At 37.3% G+C, this 19,215-nt stretch overlaps 2 protein-coding genes across 4 annotated transcripts in view; both read left to right on the forward strand.

Moving 5' to 3' along the window:
* Window positions 1–7,308, forward strand: part of PRKAA1 (protein kinase AMP-activated catalytic subunit alpha 1) — a 31,475-nt gene extending 24,167 nt beyond the window's left edge. The window contains 3 exon segments of the mRNA XM_027605901.2: window positions 438–924; window positions 1,037–1,163; window positions 4,389–7,308. Of these exon segments, the coding sequence (XP_027461702.2) occupies window positions 438–924; window positions 1,037–1,163; window positions 4,389–4,633 (859 nt within the window). The 3' untranslated portion in view covers window positions 4,634–7,308.
* Window positions 7,309–10,391: 3,083 nt separating this feature from the next.
* The window catches only part of TTC33 (tetratricopeptide repeat domain 33), a 35,021-nt gene continuing 26,197 nt past the window's right edge, over window positions 10,392–19,215 (forward strand). The window contains exons 1-2 of one of the 3 annotated variants that reach the window (XM_027605911.1): window positions 10,392–10,514; window positions 14,370–14,591. In XM_027605911.1, coding sequence (XP_027461712.1) covers window positions 10,450–10,514; window positions 14,370–14,591 — 287 coding nt within the window. In that variant the 5' untranslated portion in view covers window positions 10,392–10,449. The other 2 variants (XM_027605912.2, XM_027605913.2) reach the window with 2 other exon arrangements.

Raw genomic sequence — 19,215 nt, forward strand, 5'->3', positions numbered from 1 at the left:
TTGTTTTATGAGTTGAGATAATGTATAGTAAGTATTTAGCCTAAAACCTACCACCTAGTAAGCATTCAGTGAATGGTACTTGTCTGTTTTTGTTGTTACGGTTTTTTCACCTAACATTATATCAGAAAAGAATTATAATGAAGCCGCAGAATATTGTTCTTTTCATTTGTGCCAAAACTTTAAATAAAAGTGTAGACATTTCTTTTCCTGTTGGTACAGCACTGCTTTCTCCCTCTTAAAACCAGAAGGTGGTTGGAGCATTTCCTCCAGTATACACAATGAAATGTGAGCCAGAAGAGGAAAGTCTCAGTTTGAAAAAATTAAAATACAATATGAATATAAATATAAGTGAATTCATATCCTATACTCCTCAAACTGTTACTTGCAGTCTCCTCTCTACTCAAAATCCTCCTCCTGACCCTGCCATTTTCTCTCAGGGAACATGAATGGTTTAAACAAGACCTTCCAAAATATCTTTTTCCCGAGGATCCATCATATAGTTCAACCATGATTGATGATGAAGCCTTAAAAGAAGTATGTGAAAAATTTGAGTGCTCAGAAGAGGAGGTTCTCAGCTGCCTTTATAACAGAAATCACCAGGACCCTTTGGCAGTGGCCTACCACCTCATAATAGATAACAGGAGAATAATGAATGAGGCCAAAGATTTTTACTTGGCAACAAGCCCACCTGATTCTTTTCTCGATGATCACCATTTGACTCGGCCCCATCCTGAAAGAGTACCATTCTTGGTTGCTGAAACACCAAGGGCACGCCACACCCTTGATGAATTAAATCCACAGAAATCCAAACACCAAGGTGTAAGGAAAGCAAAATGGCATTTGGGAATTAGAAGTCAAAGTCGACCGAATGATATCATGGCAGAAGTTTGTAGAGCAATTAAACAGCTGGATTATGAATGGAAGGTAAGAAAGAAAGGGCATTCCGATTTTAAGCACATTTGGCAAACCTCTAGTCTATAAAATTTTTTCTAGAAGAATTGCTTTTGATTTTGTTTTTGTCCATACCATATACTAGGTTGTAAACCCCTATTATTTGCGTGTTCGAAGGAAGAATCCTGTGACAAGTACATACTCCAAAATGAGTCTACAGTTATACCAAGTGGATAGTAGAACGTACTTACTGGATTTCCGTAGTATTGATGGTATGTATATCCCACAAAACAACACAGTTGACATACTAGACTTGTTACCTAACTTGGCTTTTTAGTCTTTGATTCTTTTGAAGTTTCTTGAATCTTCCTAGTAATTCAATAGCAAGAGAGTATAAAATGTGATTTTGTGCCTCTGTGATGTAGACATTTATGAGTCGTGTTTTTCTTGTAATCTTACTGTGTATTGTCCTTTTAAGATTGTCTTAAAGCCAGGTGTAGTCTGATCCTAAAGTGATAGTTTCTGCCACATTTCTGTTTTTGGTGTGGTTCATTTTGATAGATAAAATGTTTTATTTGGAAATAAATGTTGACTAGTATTTTTTTATATCTGATATTTAATATTTTTATTTTTCATTTAAGAATTAAAGTACAAGTAGCTTTTAGAGTTGACTGATAAGGCAATGTGAACAGATTTGATTAGTAGCTCATAGGACAAGAAATTATTTGTCAAGGGCACCTGGGTGGCTCGGCAGAGAGCCTGCTTCTCCCTCTCCCACTCCCCCTGCTTGTGTTCCCTCTCTCGCTGTGTCTCTCTCTGTCAAATAAATAAATAAAATCTTTCAAAAAAAAAAAAACAAAAGGGCTCACGGTGCCCTTAAAGGAAAAAAAAAATTATTTGTTGAGTAAGGTTTCTTGCAGGGGACTGAGAGAGAAATGTTTTGGACAGGTTAGGGACTTAGGGTTATTTTTCTCCTCTCACCCAGCATCTTTATCTATCTCTCAATAAAGTGTTCTTAAATACTCACTTATTTTTTTTTAAAGATTTTGTTTATTTGACACAGAGAGAGAGAGACCACAAGCAGGGGGAGTGGCAGGCAGAGAGAGGGAGAAAGCAGACTCCCTGCTGAGCAAGGAGCCTAATGCGGGGCTTGATCACAGGACCCTGGGATCATGACCTGAGCTGAAGGCAGACGCTTAACTGACTGAGCCACCCAGGCGCCCAATAATAGATGACTTTTATATGAAGGCACTATATAAGGATTCCTGGGACTAAAGCATCTTATGTTCAAGATAACTGTCATAATTAGTTAAAAGTGACATTGTTAACCTTAATTTTAGACTGTTGTGCATTTCTATTTACCTACAGTCATAGAGACAATATGATGATCAAATCACTGAAATATTCAAACTTTAGTTGGCTATTTAATTGGTCATCAAAACGGTGACCTTACTGCAGTATAAAATATTTAAAATACCTCCTTGAATTTTTTTAAAGAAATGTTAAATATTGTTTTACTGTTTTAATATTTTGAAAATGAAAACCTGTATTTGGAAAGTGTCTTTGATTACCATTATGTATAGTTTGCTAGGATATCTTAACTATTTAGACTGATTAGGTTGAGGTAAATTATTAACCGCAGAAAGTAGACGTTTTTGTTCTTGTTTTTATTTTTACATGGGAAGAATATCTTATATCCCAGTGTATGTATATGAGTAGACTATAATAGACTTTTAGTAAATGGTGTGATACCAAACATGGTTTGAAATTTATTTTTTTAAAAGAAATTATTTGTTTAGGGGTGCCTGGGGGGCTCAGTCGGTTAAGCGTCTGCCTTTGGCTCAGGTAATGATCTCAGGGTCCTGGGATCCAGTCCTGCATTGGGCTCCCTGCTCAGCGGGCAGTCTGCTTCTCCCTCTCCCTCTGCTACTCCCCCTGCTCATGCTGTCTCTCTCATGTCCTCGCTCTCAAATAAATAAATCTTTTAAAAGAGATTTTATTTATTTGAGAGTGAGAGAGAGTGAGAGGGAAAGGGGCAGAGGGAGAGAGAGAATCCTAAGCAGATTCCCCACTGAACATGGAGCCCTATGCGTGGTTCAGTCCCATGCCCTGAGATAATGACCTGAGCCAAAATCAAGAGTTGGACATTTAACCGACTGAGCTACCCAGGCACCCCTGAAATTTATATTAATTCAGATTTCCCATGGGAATACCCTCTTAAAAACTAATTTATGTTATCTATTAAAAAGCTTGATGGAACACAGGTGATTCATAATTCAGGTAAATACTCTCTCTGTCCCAGCCTTATAACAGAGTATAACTGTATATATAAATGTTCTCTCACAAACTGAGCCTTTATTTAAGTACAAATTTATGGCAGTTCTTCATTGGCCAAATCAGTGATATATTACCACTCTGTTCATCTAAGATTATGTGGAACTATTAGATGAGATTTACCTATGAATTTTTTGTCTTCTTTATAAACCAAAGGATAGTACCTTCCTAGTATCAGAAAGACACAGGTCTGAGTGGTGATATACTGGCTAAAGCTGTTTGTCTGCTTATCTCTCTGTCCAGATGCTGTTTATCTGCTAACACATACTCATGTAGTCTGCGATATGGAATGGATTTTGTATTTCTCATTGTATTTGGATCAAATTTATAACCTTGGGTTTACTAGCCCCTGGGTTTGCCAGTTGAATGAGCATTTACTGTTTTGTTTTGTTTTAAAGATTTTATTTATTATTTGACACAGAGAGAGTGAGCACAAGCAGGGGGAGCGGCAGGCAGAGGGAGAGGGAGAAGCTCAGCAGGGAGCCCGATGAGGGGCTCGATCCCAGGACTCTGGGATCATGACCTGAGCTGAAGGCAGATGCTTAACTGACAGAGCCACCCAGGCACCCCGAGCATTTACTGTTTTTGTACTCTGTTCCCAACTTTAGGCTTTCCTTGATTTCTGTTTATTGGAATCATTGCTCTTTTATGAGATCTTAAATATGAAGAGAAAGTGGGAGAGTAAAAACTACTGAAATGATAGGAGATGCAGGTTCTAGATTTACCTCTCTGTTTGTTTATTACCTATGGCAAGTCACTTCACTTTCTGGGGTTTATGTTTTTTTTATCAGAACAGAGTTGGATGAGGTGATTTCCAGTATTATTTCCAAATTTTAAGTGCATTTATTCAATGATTTTAATACAGAGGGATTAATTTTTATCGCTAAGGGAAGGATGTTTATTGAGCCCCACGTTATTAGTTTATTGGGCTCTTAACTTTGGATTGCAAGACTGATGAGTAACTATGTACTGTGCCCAATCTTAATTAGCCATCAGGAGAATACATACTGTAAGGAAAAAAGGCAAATCACCTCTATTTAGAAAGTATTCAGCATAAACATGGTCTTGATAGCTGGTCAGTGGTCTCAAAGAAGCAAATTAAACACTATTAAACTTTTGGGGGGGGTGTCATGGATTATAATACATTGAAATTTTTTCTCCAGATGAAATTACTGAAGCCAAATCAGGGACTGCTACTCCACAGAGATCGGGATCAGTGAGCAACTATCGATCTTGCCAAAGGAATGATTCAGATGCTGAGGCTCAAGGAAAATCCTCAGAAGCTTCTCTTACCTCATCTTTGACCTCACTTGACTCTTCTCCTGTTGACCTAACTCCAAGACCTGGAAGTCACACTATAGAATTTTTTGAGATGTGTGCGAATCTAATTAAAATTCTTGCACAGTAAACCTAAAACTTTGCTTATTTCTTTGATAGCAATAAGCATGCGTAATAAATCATAGCCAAATGCTTCCATTTATAATCAAGTTATACATAATTATAACTGAGGATTGGCCTTTTGGAATGCAGTTTGCACAGGAATTGGAATATGATTAATAGTTAAAAGCCTAATGTGCAAAAATGAATTAAGATAATTTTGTTGTTCATTGTTCGGTAGGCATATAGCATAATGTAATATTCACAATGAATTATAGGTCTCTCAGGCTCACTTGATATTTGGCTATTTTATATTTAGTGTACACAGGGCTTTGTAGAATGTTAATTTACCATAAAGGCCTTCATATATTATTACATGTTGATGTGTTACATAACTGCTTCACAAATTTATTCAATAAATATTTGCCTAGAATCCCAGAGACCTTTAGAGGTGATTTTGTTTTGGGGGCTCCTTATCTTCTTAAAGAGCAAGTATCTTCCAACAGTAGTGACAGTCTGGATGACTCTTCCATGTCTCTTCCCTTAATATTCTTTAGTATCTGGTAAGCACATCAAAGATATTAGACATAATTAAAATTTTCTCTTTAGCTTGGTAAGTCCAAAAATGCACAGAACTTAAATATTCAGATACTCTAGGCACTAAGGTAGATCTTAAAATTTGTCTCACTATATTCTGTACATAAATTTCTCTTTTTGTCACAAGAGCTGAGTTGCATATACTATAAATAAATCATGTTTTCGTCAATCTCACAAATTTCGCTGCTCATGTCAGTATTGAATGTATATAAAAAATTTCTATTCAATTATGTATCTTTTAAATTGATTTAGCACACAGAACATTTCTTACAAACTGTTTGAATGCTCAGATAAGACTTTTTCTCCCAAATTTTATCATGAACATTTTTAAAAAACAAAAATTGAAAGGCTGTTGGGTGATCACATGTGTATCTACCACTTAGATTCCACACTGGTCAACATTTTGCCATGTTTGGTTTATGTCTATATATGTATATAGATACAGTTGGTATATATGTGTGTGTGTATATATATATATGTATATACATATATGCTTTCCCCCCGAACCATTTGGATGTTGCTGACATACTTAATCACCCGCAACACTTCAAGCATCTCCTAAAAATGACATTTTCCTAAAAAACTATAATGCTACTATAAAATTGGTAATTCCTAATGTCATCTAATCATGCATATTTAGGTTTCCCCAGTTGTCCTCCAAATTTCTTACATAGCTCATTATTCAATCCAGGATTCAGTGAAAGTTTACACATTGCATTTGGTTATGTCTCCTTAGTCAGATATGACATTATTTCAGTAAAATATGGAACAGATCAGTTAGTTCTAAATGGTCACATATGTTTTGGATTTTAATCACTTTTTAAAAAGCATTATGGGAACTGCAAAGATGCTTAATTAATATTTATAAGATCTCTATATTTTCTTTTCCTGCTCTTTCCTTTTTCCTAGTAGCATTCTGTAGTAGTTGTAAATGAAAATTTAAAGTCACCTCAGTTAAAATTGGTGTCATGTGTATGCTAATAAAAAATAAAAAATACTATATCACCCATAATTGCCTTATACTATTTTAACATCAAGGTATTGATTTTTTTGTTATCAATCATTTTTCCATTGCAAAAGAGCTATCTTATTTCTCATTTCATACCTTTGTATTATAGGACTGTTTTTGGCAAATACAGTGAGCACCTATGTAACCAGGCAGTAATGTACTCAAGTGTCTTAATAGCTTGCATAGTTAACTGTAGTTGTAGATTTGGTTCCAGCACCCCTAGAAACGCACTGAGTTCAAAACAAAAATCTGCTTCTTTTGTCCAGGGCTTGTCTATTCAACTTAGAATCTGAAAGCTGTATAAAATAATAGGAATTCAACTTTAAGTTCAAAACTGTATTTATAACTGTATGTGGCCCTGTGTTTTGGGGATATTGATTTAATGTAGGGTCTATAAATGCAACATTATGTTTCTGATGTTAAGAACAGAAGACTATTTTTAAAGTTACAGATTTGTATATAGACCTAAGACATCTTCATAATGTCTCTATAAGCTGTTGTGGGGGGGGTGGGGAGAACAAAAGGAGGAACCAATTAAATAGGACCTTCTAAAAATTGTTAATTTTGTAAACTTTGCTTCTTATTAAGTTATTGTGATTCCTTTTAGTTACTGAATTTTATTTTGAAGATATTTAAATATTGCACTTGTACAAATAGTATGATAAATGCACAGATTATTGCAGTAAATTCTTTTTTAAGCTGGGACATTTGAAATGACAACTTTTGGTTGAATATGTCAAGGTTGCATCAGAATTTTCAAAAAAATTTGTAGTTTGCAAATTCTTACTAACTGAAGATATAGGGGAGTCAATGCAAATGATTTTTAATCTTTTTTTATTATCTTTTCAGCAATTTATATTTTTTGTGATTTTATGCAACCATATTTTTACTTTGTCTTGACAACTGAAAGATGTATAAGGTTTTTGCCAGAAATGTACTGTATACATAGTTTTAAATATAACAGATTTTACTGATAATGTAAAAATTTTGCCATTAAAATAAATGATTTCTCACCGAGAGGAACTTTTCTACCAGGTTGGGGGATATGGGAGCTTAATATATCTAATTTAATTTCACTGAAATAAACTCCATTGCTTTTACTTCGGTTATATTTTCTCTTGAGATGCTTTTGTAGTTTTCAGAGTTTTAAATGATTTTGTACAAAAGTCCTGTGCTCTCACTCTCCACCCCCCCGCCTTCCTGCTTTTTGACCTTGCAGCGCTACCACTCACACTGAATGAATGCTTGGTGGACTATGGCAGGATGGAGAGCTCTGTGCATCTCTGCTCTGCCTGGCACCCTCCGAATGAAAGACACACGTGTGTTGTTTAAATCTTCCCCCTAACTCTTGTTCATCTTCTCCACGCACAGAAATCTCATTTTCATTGTGAATTCTCCTGACAAGATGATTGAAGTCCCACATAGAACATAACTATCAATTGGTAATAGGGTGAAATCAATCTTTGTGGTACAGTATCTCTGAGATGTGTTCATTTATGTTTGACTGGGGTATATTTAAGCATATAATTAAAATACTTTGATTTAGAAAACATGATAAAAACATTTTCATGTTACATTGTGCTTAAATTTTTTAACTTCTGGGAAAGCTAAAAAAAAAAAAAAGCACTTGTTCGTAGCTGACCACCTGTGCACCTTTTGACAATGGGTCTAAATGTAAAATGTCATGCTTAGACACACCTTCGCACTCAAACATTGTGATTTTTCTCTCAACAACAAAATTACTGATCTTTGATTTCATCTAAAAACTAACCACCTGAACAATATATTAAGATAAATACAATAAAAGCCAAAGTGGTTACCAGTTTTCCTTATTAACACTGGATTTGGTTAGAATTCCACTACTGTTAGAATTCAACTATGATGAACTCATATCCCATATGGCATCGTTAGGGCTTGATTGGGCTAGATTGTTGGCATTCTAAATCTTTAAAATAGTTTGACAATTGTAACAACAGTTCTAAAGAATGTTATGAACAGCACATAAGATTGTTCTTTAGGGAATTTATAAATTGCTACAGATACTTATTTACCCTGACTGTATAAAATTGTACAATAAATTCTCTTGTTTGAAAAATCAGTATTTATTGAACTGTTATATTGTAGACAAATAGACTCTTCTATTTATTGTGAATGCCAGTAAATGTTAACTATGATAAACTTAGAGGGTTTCTAGCAACTTGGAAGATGATGATATTGTCAATAAACAGCATGAGAAATGTATTAAATATATTAATAGGTACGTCAAGTTCATAGGCTAAAGTAAGTGATGGGTGAAGTGTGAAAAGTGTTGGAGGTAGCCTTTACCAGAGGAAAATTATTAGGAAAGACTCCTAGAAAGGGGTACAGCTTCAAGCACCACTTATTCACTCTGCAAACTGTATCCCCTCATAGCTTAACTATGAACCAAGCACTAAGAATGTGACCATAAGGCATAAATCCTGCTCTGAGTGTCTTGTCAGAGAGATACATGTTTTTTTTAAAGGCTTATGGAAGTATATAACATAGAAAAGTGCCAAATCCTAAATATTTGGCTTGATGAATTTTCAGTGTTTTAGGTTTGCAGTGAACACGGCCATGTCAGCTTCTCCCCATATTAAGCAACATGCCACTGCCTTTGTGTCTTTTATAATTAATATCAGAAGTTACATACTTCTATATGATACATTTCTATGATATGACCGTATATTATTGGCAACACTGTGAACTGTTTTTCTTGAAGTTAACAGACTCCATTTGTTTATTTTCATGATAAGGCCTGTCATAAACCCAAGCCTGAATAACCAGCAGGACTGCTGGTGGTGTTTTTCTCAATAAGAGTGTATTCCACAAAAAAGTATCTACTTCAGTTTATAATGCAATCTCACAAGTGCTTTTACTTGAGACCTCATACTTCAATATACAGAAGTACTATATGAGCATCAAGGGTCATTTTAATAAGTTTTACTGCTTCATGAAGGACATTCTTGAGTGTATGTATGTATGTATGTATGTACCATGAGTGTGGTGGAGGACATTCTTGAGTGTATGTATGTATGTACCATGAGTGTGAATACAATTATGTACTGTATGTATGTATGTATGTATGTATGTACTATGAGTGTGGTGGAGAAGAATACAAGGACAACTACCAGAGTTTGGTATCACTGCTTTGATTCCAGCTGAGCTGCCATCAGTCTTACCCACCACTGCTTTTCCATTATCAGTGCAATGTCAACATTGTGAAAAAGGCAAATGATGTCTTCCTGTGAACTCGAAAATAGTTTGAAAAGGTCTTGGCAACCCTCAGGAATCTGAGGATCACTTTGGAGCATCATTGTTCCACAACAGCTGTTCTCAGTGGGGCGGGGGTGGGGGAACAATTTTTCTTCCAGGGACATTTGGCAATGACTGGAAACAATTTTGTTTGTCACACCTGGTGGTAGTAGTGGTGGGAGTGGATGCTAATGGCATCTAGTGGGTAGATTCCAGGGATGCTGCTGAATATCCTACCCCGCACAGAAAGGCCTCCCTTTCCCCAACGAAGATGATACAGTTTGAAATATAATGCTGAGGTTGAGAAAGCCTGGTCTACAAAAATGATCTTCCTTTGCACAAGATAGCTATTTCGATAAATTAACAATCTTAATTTTTCCAATTTCCTAAACAGTTCTCTGTGTTACATTGCCCCACTTAATTTTTTTCAAGACATAAACCACAGCTACTTTCAAGTTATAATTCTTTTGGGCCCAACTGACTTGTTTTTTCCCAACGTGAAGCCTACAGTTGAACCACGGGCCTCCCTGATCTGCTGCCCTGGTCCCCTTTCCCATGGAGTTTTGCTTCTGTCCTCTGTGTCTGGCCGGTCTCTTTGGCTAGGTTGTAAAGTCCTTTAGGGCAGGGTCCTATCGTAATGCTATGAACTACCCCCAAATCCCCCAGCCTCATCTGTTTCACCTGCCGACCGAAAGGGGTATGCAGTCTGGCCCCGGCTGCCTCTCTCTGCGCGCACCTCAACCTGCGCAGCCGTAGTTTCCCGCGCTCGCGCACTGCGGTCACCCATGCGCCAGATGCTCCCGGCTGCTACTAGAGGGCGCTCCGGCCCCGGGTGGCTCAAACTACAAATCCCAGAGGGTAATGGGGGTGGGGACGGCCGCAGTGACTTCTGGGATTTGTGGTCCCGAGAAAGGGATTGGCAACCACAAGGGCTCTGAGAGTCGCCTCTTACCTGCCCGTCTCTCTGCATGGTTCCGACGCCCCGGGTGGGCCAGGCCAGTTTCTTGGGAGACCTGGCACCAAAGGCAGGCAGGTAGGCGGTCGGGCATGTTAGCTTCCGTTTCCGGTGGGAAAAGGGCAAGCACAATGTAAACACGGGACCAGGGGAGTGGTCATCAGGTAACTGGGTGGTGGAAGCCGGAGAAAGTGGAGGAAAACAAGGCTGGTGGGTCTTGTGGTTAGGGGAGAAAGGACCTTCAGACGTCGGAGTTGACACCCAACAGGGGTGTGGCTGAGCCGGGACACTAAGGTTGGTCTCTAGAGAGGAGCAGTTCTAGGGGGTCGGGCCCTCCGTTACGCCTTGCGTCAGGAGCGGCTTCCGCGTTTCCACGGCTGCCGGTGCGGCTTTGACCTTCCCTTAGCGGTGGGAGGAGCGGCACAGAGCTTGCTTCCCACCCCGCGATGGGGTTGTCTGCGGCTGAGGACGGCTTGGTGAACTCGCGGGTGACGTCCAGGGCAGCCTTTATGAACTTCGTACGGGGAACTTGCTAATACAGGTTTCTCTCTTGCGGGGACGTTTTCGGGTAAATTGCATCTTTAATTTCTTACCTCTGAATACATCCCGGTACCCGAAGGATGCTGTTTCGATTTCCTAATGGTGTTCATCTGGTGGTTTCTCACCTTAGGTGCTGCATCCTCCGATGCAGTGAAGACAGGCATTCTCGGGTTGTGGCTGGGCCAACTGTCCAGCCTTCCACAGTAATTGAATGCGTACTGTAAGGATCATTGTACCAGCAGAAGAATTTAGAACACAACTTTGTTGTTTAGAGTTTTCATGGTGTTCATTAACTATAAGTCTGTATAAATTGAATTTGTGTTGTTTCATGAGTTTAACGTGAAACCTATATGATTATGATTTACCCATATGACTTCTTATCCAGGGGAAAAAACCTAAAGTCTAGGATGTTGGCGCCTTGTGCATCTAATTATAGATTGAGGAGAGCCTTAATTATAAAACGTCAGATAACCTTAGAGGAACAATAAACTAGTACTAATTGAGATACCTGAATCAACTCTTGAGTGTTAAGTTTTTCAGGCTAGAAACTGTTTTGCATGTATCCTAGGACTCACCCTCCTTTGAAGGCTGGCTAACTTTTACTTTTCAAGATTTATCAGGCTCCCCTCCAGGAAGCCTCAAGTGTCTCCACTGAAGTCATAGTATCCTTTGTTTACTCTCTAATAGCACTTACTCTGGAGTGTATTGACTATGCTCTTGTGATCTCCAGACAGTTTTGAAGTAAGCTGTGCTAATGGCCTTGGCCACAGATTCATGCTTTTTAACCTGGTAAAAAGGTTGATACTGTTTGCTATCTTTATTCATCCCTAATTGTTGCTTTTCCTATTTTCCCCTTCTCTATAATGACTATTTTGGAACTTTTCTATTCTTCTCAAGTACTCAAATCTATTTCTTTTCCCTTTACTTGGAGCAGATGACTAGCTGCCTATTTCTCTGGGAAATGTGAAGCTTCGGGGTAGGAAATCCTTCATTATCTTTCCACCGATCCCTGAACTTGCCTGTACTTTTCACCCAATATTAACTCTTGTCTGAGAGGAATGTATTCTTGCTCTCTTCAAGGCTAAACTTGTCAATTACTAGTGGTCATCAGGCCTTTTATATCCCTGTAACGTCATTCTCTCCTCACGTCCACAGCCTCTGATCTCTAGAAGAGCTTAAAGGATTTGTGGAGGAAGATGGCAGAAACACCTGAGGCAATGTTGTGTGTGACTTTTTCATACATGGTTGAGAACCACTATCTGGGGTCTTTGACATTTAGAACAATGGTTTGGGTTGGAGGATGGGGGGAGGGTAATGGGAGTCTGATTACCTATTAATTTTTTAAAAAATATATGTGGGTCTCTGTTCCTTTTTCCTTTTCTCTCCACCTTAACCGCTGCTCCCAATAATACAGACCTGACCAATGATTTCTAATGTAATTTGCCTTTAGTAAGTTTGCCTCCCTGTATTAACAGCGTTCCCATACTACCTGCTTCCTCACATTGCTGATTTAGAATCAAAGTTCCCTTTGGAAACTTGAAGCCAGAAAATGTAATCATCCTCCTTCTTGTCATAGGGACAATCATAAACACAAGAGTTCTTATCTAGATCTCTTATCCTGATATCTTAGAGACCTTCCTAATGATTTATTCTCTTACATTGTCTTCACTCTGTGCCTCTGACCTTCTGTTCCATAGTAATCACACTTCATTTTGAGCCATTTCTTGGTTCTTCCCCTAAGTTACTTATAGTCCTCTTCAAACATAGGAAACTCATTCTTCTATATTATAATGGGTCGGGGGAGAGAGTTTGGCATTGTCCTAATTCCCTAGTATAGCTTATAATACATTACTCCCCTGGGCTTTTTGAACAATCCCTGTTCCACAGTGGAGAGCGTATGGTTCACCCGAATCTGCCTGTGTATTTCTTGATTGCTACAATTTATTGAAACGTCCTTGTATTCATTAGGAATTTAGGCACATGACCTGTAATTTTCTTACCCCTCCAAGTTCTTTTTTTTTTTTTTTTAAGATTTTATTTATTTATTTGACAGAGAGAGCGAGAGAAGGAACACGGCCGGGCAGGGGGAGTGGGAGACCCACTGAGCAGGGAGCCCGATGCGGGACTTGATCCCAGGACCCTAGCATCATGACCTGAACCGAAGGCAGACGCTTAACGACTGAGCCACCCAGGCGCCCCACCCCTCCAAGTTCTGCCATTATCTTGGGCCTTTTCATGTGAATAACTTCATAGTCCCTTTTCCTTTTTTGTCCCCTTCTGTTGATTACTTTTATTTTATTTCAGCCATGTGCATCAGTGATCTTGGATCCCTCAGTAAATCCCTTCTCTAAATAAATACTTGTTGAATGCTTCTATGGTTGTCTTTAATTTTGTTTCATCAATTGTCCTTTCTTTCTTATCTTTTACATTTGTGTATCATTGCTGCTTTACAAAACAGTTTAACATTTGTTATCGTCTAGATTCACCCAGTAGTCCTGTGAATTAAGTTATTTACAAAGTTTGACTCTTTTAAAAACTTCTTTATTGTGGAAAATTTCAAGCGTTTACAAGAAAGGAAAGTACAAGAAATCCTGTGTACGTATCAACTAACTTTATCGATTGTCAACCAGAGCAATCTTTTCATCTATATTTCGCCTCTGTTGCCCCCCCACCCCTGGTGATCACTTTGAAACAATTTCTAGATATCATTTAATCTCATATGAAATATTTTATTATATATTCCTAAAAGATAAGCATTCTTTTAATAAACATAATTACAATAGTATTATCATACCTTAAACAATAGTGATAATTCCTCGATATCATTAAATATCAGAGTTCTGATTTTCCCTAATATTTCATAAATATTTCCTCCCCATTGGCGTGTTTGAATCCAGAGCTAAACACGATGCGTATGTTATATTTGGTTAGTATGTCTCTGAGGTCTCTTTTTATCTCCATCTTTCTCTCTTTTTTCCCCTGGAAGGTTATTTCTTGAAGAAACCAGTTTTACTTTTCTTTAGTTTTTGTTATTTGCTGTCTTCATCTCTGACATGTTATCTAGCGTGCTCATCTATATCACAGGTCTTATAAACTGTAGAGTTTGGTAGGCTTGATCTGATTCAGGATTAATTTTTGACTTCATATAGGTCAAAAGTTTTTGACCTTCATAGGTACTTCATAGGTGGAATGGCCCTTCCACCAGGAGATATTTACTGTCCTTTCTTTATGATGTGAGCCCCCTTTGTTGGTTATTGCTTTGATCCACTATTTAATTAGGAGTTTAAAAAGTGGTGACAGTCTGATTCTGTTATCCCTTCTTCACTGTTATTTGGGGAACTTATATAAAAGGCCAACTTTGAATTTTAAAGCTGTTTCTTTGTAATTTCCCAGAATGGCTTCCTTTGGATGGAAGAGGAAAATTGGCGAGAAGGTCTCAAAGGTCACTTCCCAGCAGTTTGAAGCTGAAGCTGCCGATGAGAAGGATGTAGTTGAGAATGAAGAAGGGAACTGGCTTCATGCCATTAAACGTAGGAAAGAAATTCTCTTTGAGGGCTGTGCTGAGAAAAGTAAGCAGCTGAAGGATGAAGGAGCCAGTTTGGCTGAAAATAAAAGGTATGTTTTTAGAGTTTTCTTATAGAGAACAGTTTACATTTCTGTCAGTAATGAGATGAAGAGTTGTGAATTCTATAAATTCATGTTTTAAAAATCTGATCTAGGTGCTAAATTAATCAAATAAATAAGTTTTAAAGACACCTTTAAATAGTCCCACGAAGTCTGAAAGTTTGTAGAAGAGTCTCTAAGATTCTTGGAGTGTCTGCTTTGCCATCATTTTTGTTCTGTCTGAAGAAGAGTAAATGTAAGTAAAATATAATCCAAGTTCTTGGTTGGTGGGAGATAGTTTAATTTCCGGAAACTTCCTCCTTGTGTTATTGTATACCAGACAAATTAGGTGTTTCCTGAAGGGCTTTGAGGACATGTGCTTTTTTTTTTTTTTTTTAGAGATTTTATCTCTAAATAAGAGAGAGAGAGAGAGCAAGCCCAAGTAGGGGGAGTGGCAGGCAGAGGGAGAAGCAGGCTTCCCGTGGAAGCAGGGAGCCCGATGCGGGGCTCGATCCCAGGACCCCGGGATCACGACCCGAGCCGAAGGCAGACGCTTAACGACTGAGCCACGCAGGCGTCCCTCCCTTTACCCATTTCTGTTTTCCTTTTTTTTTTTCTTCCCCCTACTTTCTTGTTCCTTTTCCCCTGTCTCTGATTAGGTCTTTCAGTGGGACCAAAAATCATTCTTTCACAAATCAGTGGGGACTGGACCCATTGGTTAGTAGATTCTATACAGAAAGCTGGAATTCTCCAGAGGAAAAGAAAATGATCTGTATCTAATACCACATAGAAAGATGTACTCTAGAGAGCTAAAAAAAATCTCAGTGTGAAATGTAAAACTACACAGTTAATGAAAGAAAATATGGAAGGGTATCTTTATAACCTAGAGGTGGAGAAGGACATTTATACTTTTAAAAATTTCAAATCTATATTAGAGTTGAAATAATAGTTCAATCCCTATGTTCCTGCTAGCTAGATAAAAAATTCCAGTAATTGTTTTTTCTATCTATTTCTATACATACATATACATACACTGACATGTAATTATAAACTTAAAATTTTTTTTTTTTGTGATCTGTTTGAAAGTAAGTTGTAGACATAATGATACCTCTCTCCTAATTTAGCATGAGAGAATAAGGGTATTTTGGGGCACCTGGCTAGCTCAGTCAGTGAAGCGTGTAGCTTCTGATCTCTAGGTCGTGAGTTCGAGCCCCAGGTTGGGCATGGAGCCTGCTTAAAAAAAAAAGAATAAGGATATTCTCTTAATAAAGACCATAACTATTAAATCTGAACATTAACAATTCTGTAAACTAATATGCAGTCCCTATTTAGATTTTTCTAATTTTCATTGAAATGTCTTTTACAGTTTGTTTTTTTTTTTTAAACCAGGATCCAATCAGAGTTCATACATTCCATATTTTTGTTATATCTCTTTAGTGTCTACTTAGGTCCCCTGCTTTCTCCTTCATGATACTGACCTTTTTGAAGAGTCTAGACGAGTTTTCTTTTTGATTGTTCCCTTATGGATGTCATTTAATTTGTTCCTCTATCTCATGTGTTTCTTATAAACTGAGGTGTGGAGATTTGATTTAGATTCTGATTGACTTTTTGGCAAGAGTACTTAATAGTCAGGTTTGTACACTCTATGTATCATATTAGGAGAGGAATAACATCAGGTTGTCATCAATGCAGCCATTTGAAAGACATTATGCCTGTGTCAGTCTGCTGTGTTTAGTATCTGCTGAAAGTCATATTTTAATAAAAATCTTGAAACATTGGGGTGCCTGAGTGGCTCAGTCACTTAAGTGTCTGCCTTCGGCTCAGGTCATGATCTTAGGGTCTTGGGATCAAGTCCCGCATCAGGCTCCCTGCTCAGCAGGGAGTCTGCTTCTTCCTCTCTCCACTCATGCTCTCTCTCTGTATCTCTCAAATAAATAAATAATATATTTTTAAAAATATTTTTTTATCCTTGGTGAAGGAAATATACTGTATCTTTCAAATAAATAAAGTATTTAAAAAATAATATTTTTTTATCCTTGGTGAAGGAAATATACTAAGAGAATTACACTAATCAACACAAGGAGTGTTGTTTTATTTGCACTGAGGATGTGATTTTGAGAAGATATATGTATGGTCAGCAGGAGTAGTATCTGAATAGGTCAGTGTTTAGGACAATACTCTTCAGATCATGTAAAGATCTAAAATCAGGCCTGTGTGCCTTTGACTGGTATCTTCCATGTGGTAATGAGAAATTTGAGAAATTAAAAATAGTACTGAACAAAAAGCAGTTTTTTTCTCTTTGTTCTTTTTTTCTTCTTCCCTAATTAAAATTGGTCAGGGTGGGTATAAGATTCCTTGTTAGTCATTTTTGTCATGAATGAGTCAAAGTTGAAGAAACAACATTTTAGTTTCTAGATCTGTTTATATTTTTGATTCTTGGAGTAATCTTTTATTAATGTATTTTAATATAAAACATCAAATGGTGCCTAAACTATAATATATTAGCACCTCAAATTGAAAATGAATGATGGAAAATAAATAACAATCAAGGACAATTAACATGTTACATTATATTCTGAATTCTATTTATGGTATTTTAGGCATAAAAAGTTTTCTTCTGTAGAACTTTGCAAGATTGACCGTTCTGTCTCAGAAGAAAACCCACTATAAATTTTCCACATTTAGGAAATCGTTTTTAGAACATCGATAAAACTTCTTTAGAAATTCCTGTAAATGCCTGTTAAGAGTTCATTAACTTTGTTTTTGCCCTTTTCTCTAGACCACACTAGTGAGCAGGAGGGAAAAGCTATTCAGTTATTGCCATGGGAGTCCCTCTGAATTTCCTGTGGTACAAGGGAGATAGCAACTCTGTAGATAAACAAAATAACTCTTGTCTTCTGCCTGCATGTCAAAACATGAGTCATTTCACCAAAGTCAGCTGGGTTGGATGCTTTATTTTGAATGAAGAACACTGTGAAATGATTGAGTTTTTTTTGCTGGTTAGCATTTGTTTTGGAGTAATATATACACAGCTTTAGAAGATAACAGAATAAAAGGAATCTAGTGGGATTGAACAATTTGGTGACTCTGTGCCAAAACTAAATAGAAATAATAGTTTAAAAAGACCTAAGATAATATTAAACTTAAGTAACATGAGGAATAAAAAATAATATAAGGAGGAATAGTGAAACTAAATTAAAAAAAAGAAACACTTCAAAACCTCAGTGCCTGTCTTCTGAATCAACTTCATCTTTAAGCATTCTCATTATCACTACATTTTAGCCACACTGGCCTTCCTTGTGTTTTTGAACACAGTTTTTATACACTTTGTCCTATGATGCTCTGTCTGAGAAGCTCTTATCTTCTGTTTTCTGATGTTTCTCTTCTTGTCCTTACCTCTGCTCTCATGTGGTCATCTCCATGAGCCCCTCTCTGAGCATCCAGTCGGAGGTAGTGCCCCCAAATTAGAACAATTTGTGGCACCTATCAGACCCTCAAATGAAGCTGTAAACGTAATGAAATTCTGATCAAAATCCCAGCAGGCTTGATTTGTAGTAATTGACAAGTTTATCCTAAAATTCATATGGAAATGCAAAGAATCTAGACTGGCCACAACAATTTTATGGACCAAAAAATATGTAGAGAACTTACACTACTTTATTGCATCAGCGCATTCTTGAATGCGGTGCCTTAATAGTATCATTGTGAGAATGGACATCTACAGATCAGAAAAGAATATAAGGTACAGAAATGACTCACATTTATGTGCTAGTTGATCAAAGTTAAAACATCTGGTTATCAAAAGGCATAATTAAGAAAATGAAAATTCAGGCCACAGACTGGGAGAAAATATTTATAATGCATATATCTGACATAGGACATTTTCCTAGACTACATAAGGCACAACTCAGTGGCAAGACACTAGCCAATTAAAAAATGGTTGCAGAGTTTGACCTGAAGCTTTACAAAAGAAGATACATGAATGGCCAGTAAGCACAGGAAAAGCTGCTCAGCATGATTAGTCACCAGAAAACTCCAGATTAAAACCACAGCATACTACTACATAACCGCTGGAGTGCTAAAATTGAGAAGACTGACAAAATCAAGCGAGGATGTGGAGCAACTCAAACTTTCAAGCCATTCTTCATGAAAATGTAAAGTTAAACGTACAGTTTACCATACAATCCGGCAATCTGTTCCCTCCAAGATATTTATTCAGGAGAAAGGAAAACATATATTCACTCAAAGACTTACATAACAATGTTCCTAGTAGTTTTATTCACAGTGGCCATGAAGTGGAAACAATCAAAATGTCCATCAACAGGTGAATAATGGATAAATCAATTGTGGTGTATCTGTCCAGTAGTATCCTACGGAGCAATGAAAAGGAATGATTGATGCATCCAGAAATAATTATGCTCAGAGAAAGAAATCAGAGTGTCTATTATCTGTTTCCTCTGTGTAAATCTCTCTAAAGACAAATCTAATCTATAGTGACAATCCTATTGAGTGGTGAATGCATCAAAAAATCATTATGTTCAGAGAAAGAAGTCAAAGAGGGCATACTGTCTGATTCCATCTATGTAAATCCCTAAATGGAACTCTAATCTATAGTGTTTGTCCGGAGCCAGAAATT

The sequence above is a fragment of the Zalophus californianus genome, chromosome 5 (genome assembly GCF_009762305.2).
Source record: "Zalophus californianus isolate mZalCal1 chromosome 5, mZalCal1.pri.v2, whole genome shotgun sequence".
Lineage (NCBI taxonomy): Eukaryota > Metazoa > Chordata > Mammalia > Carnivora > Otariidae > Zalophus > Zalophus californianus.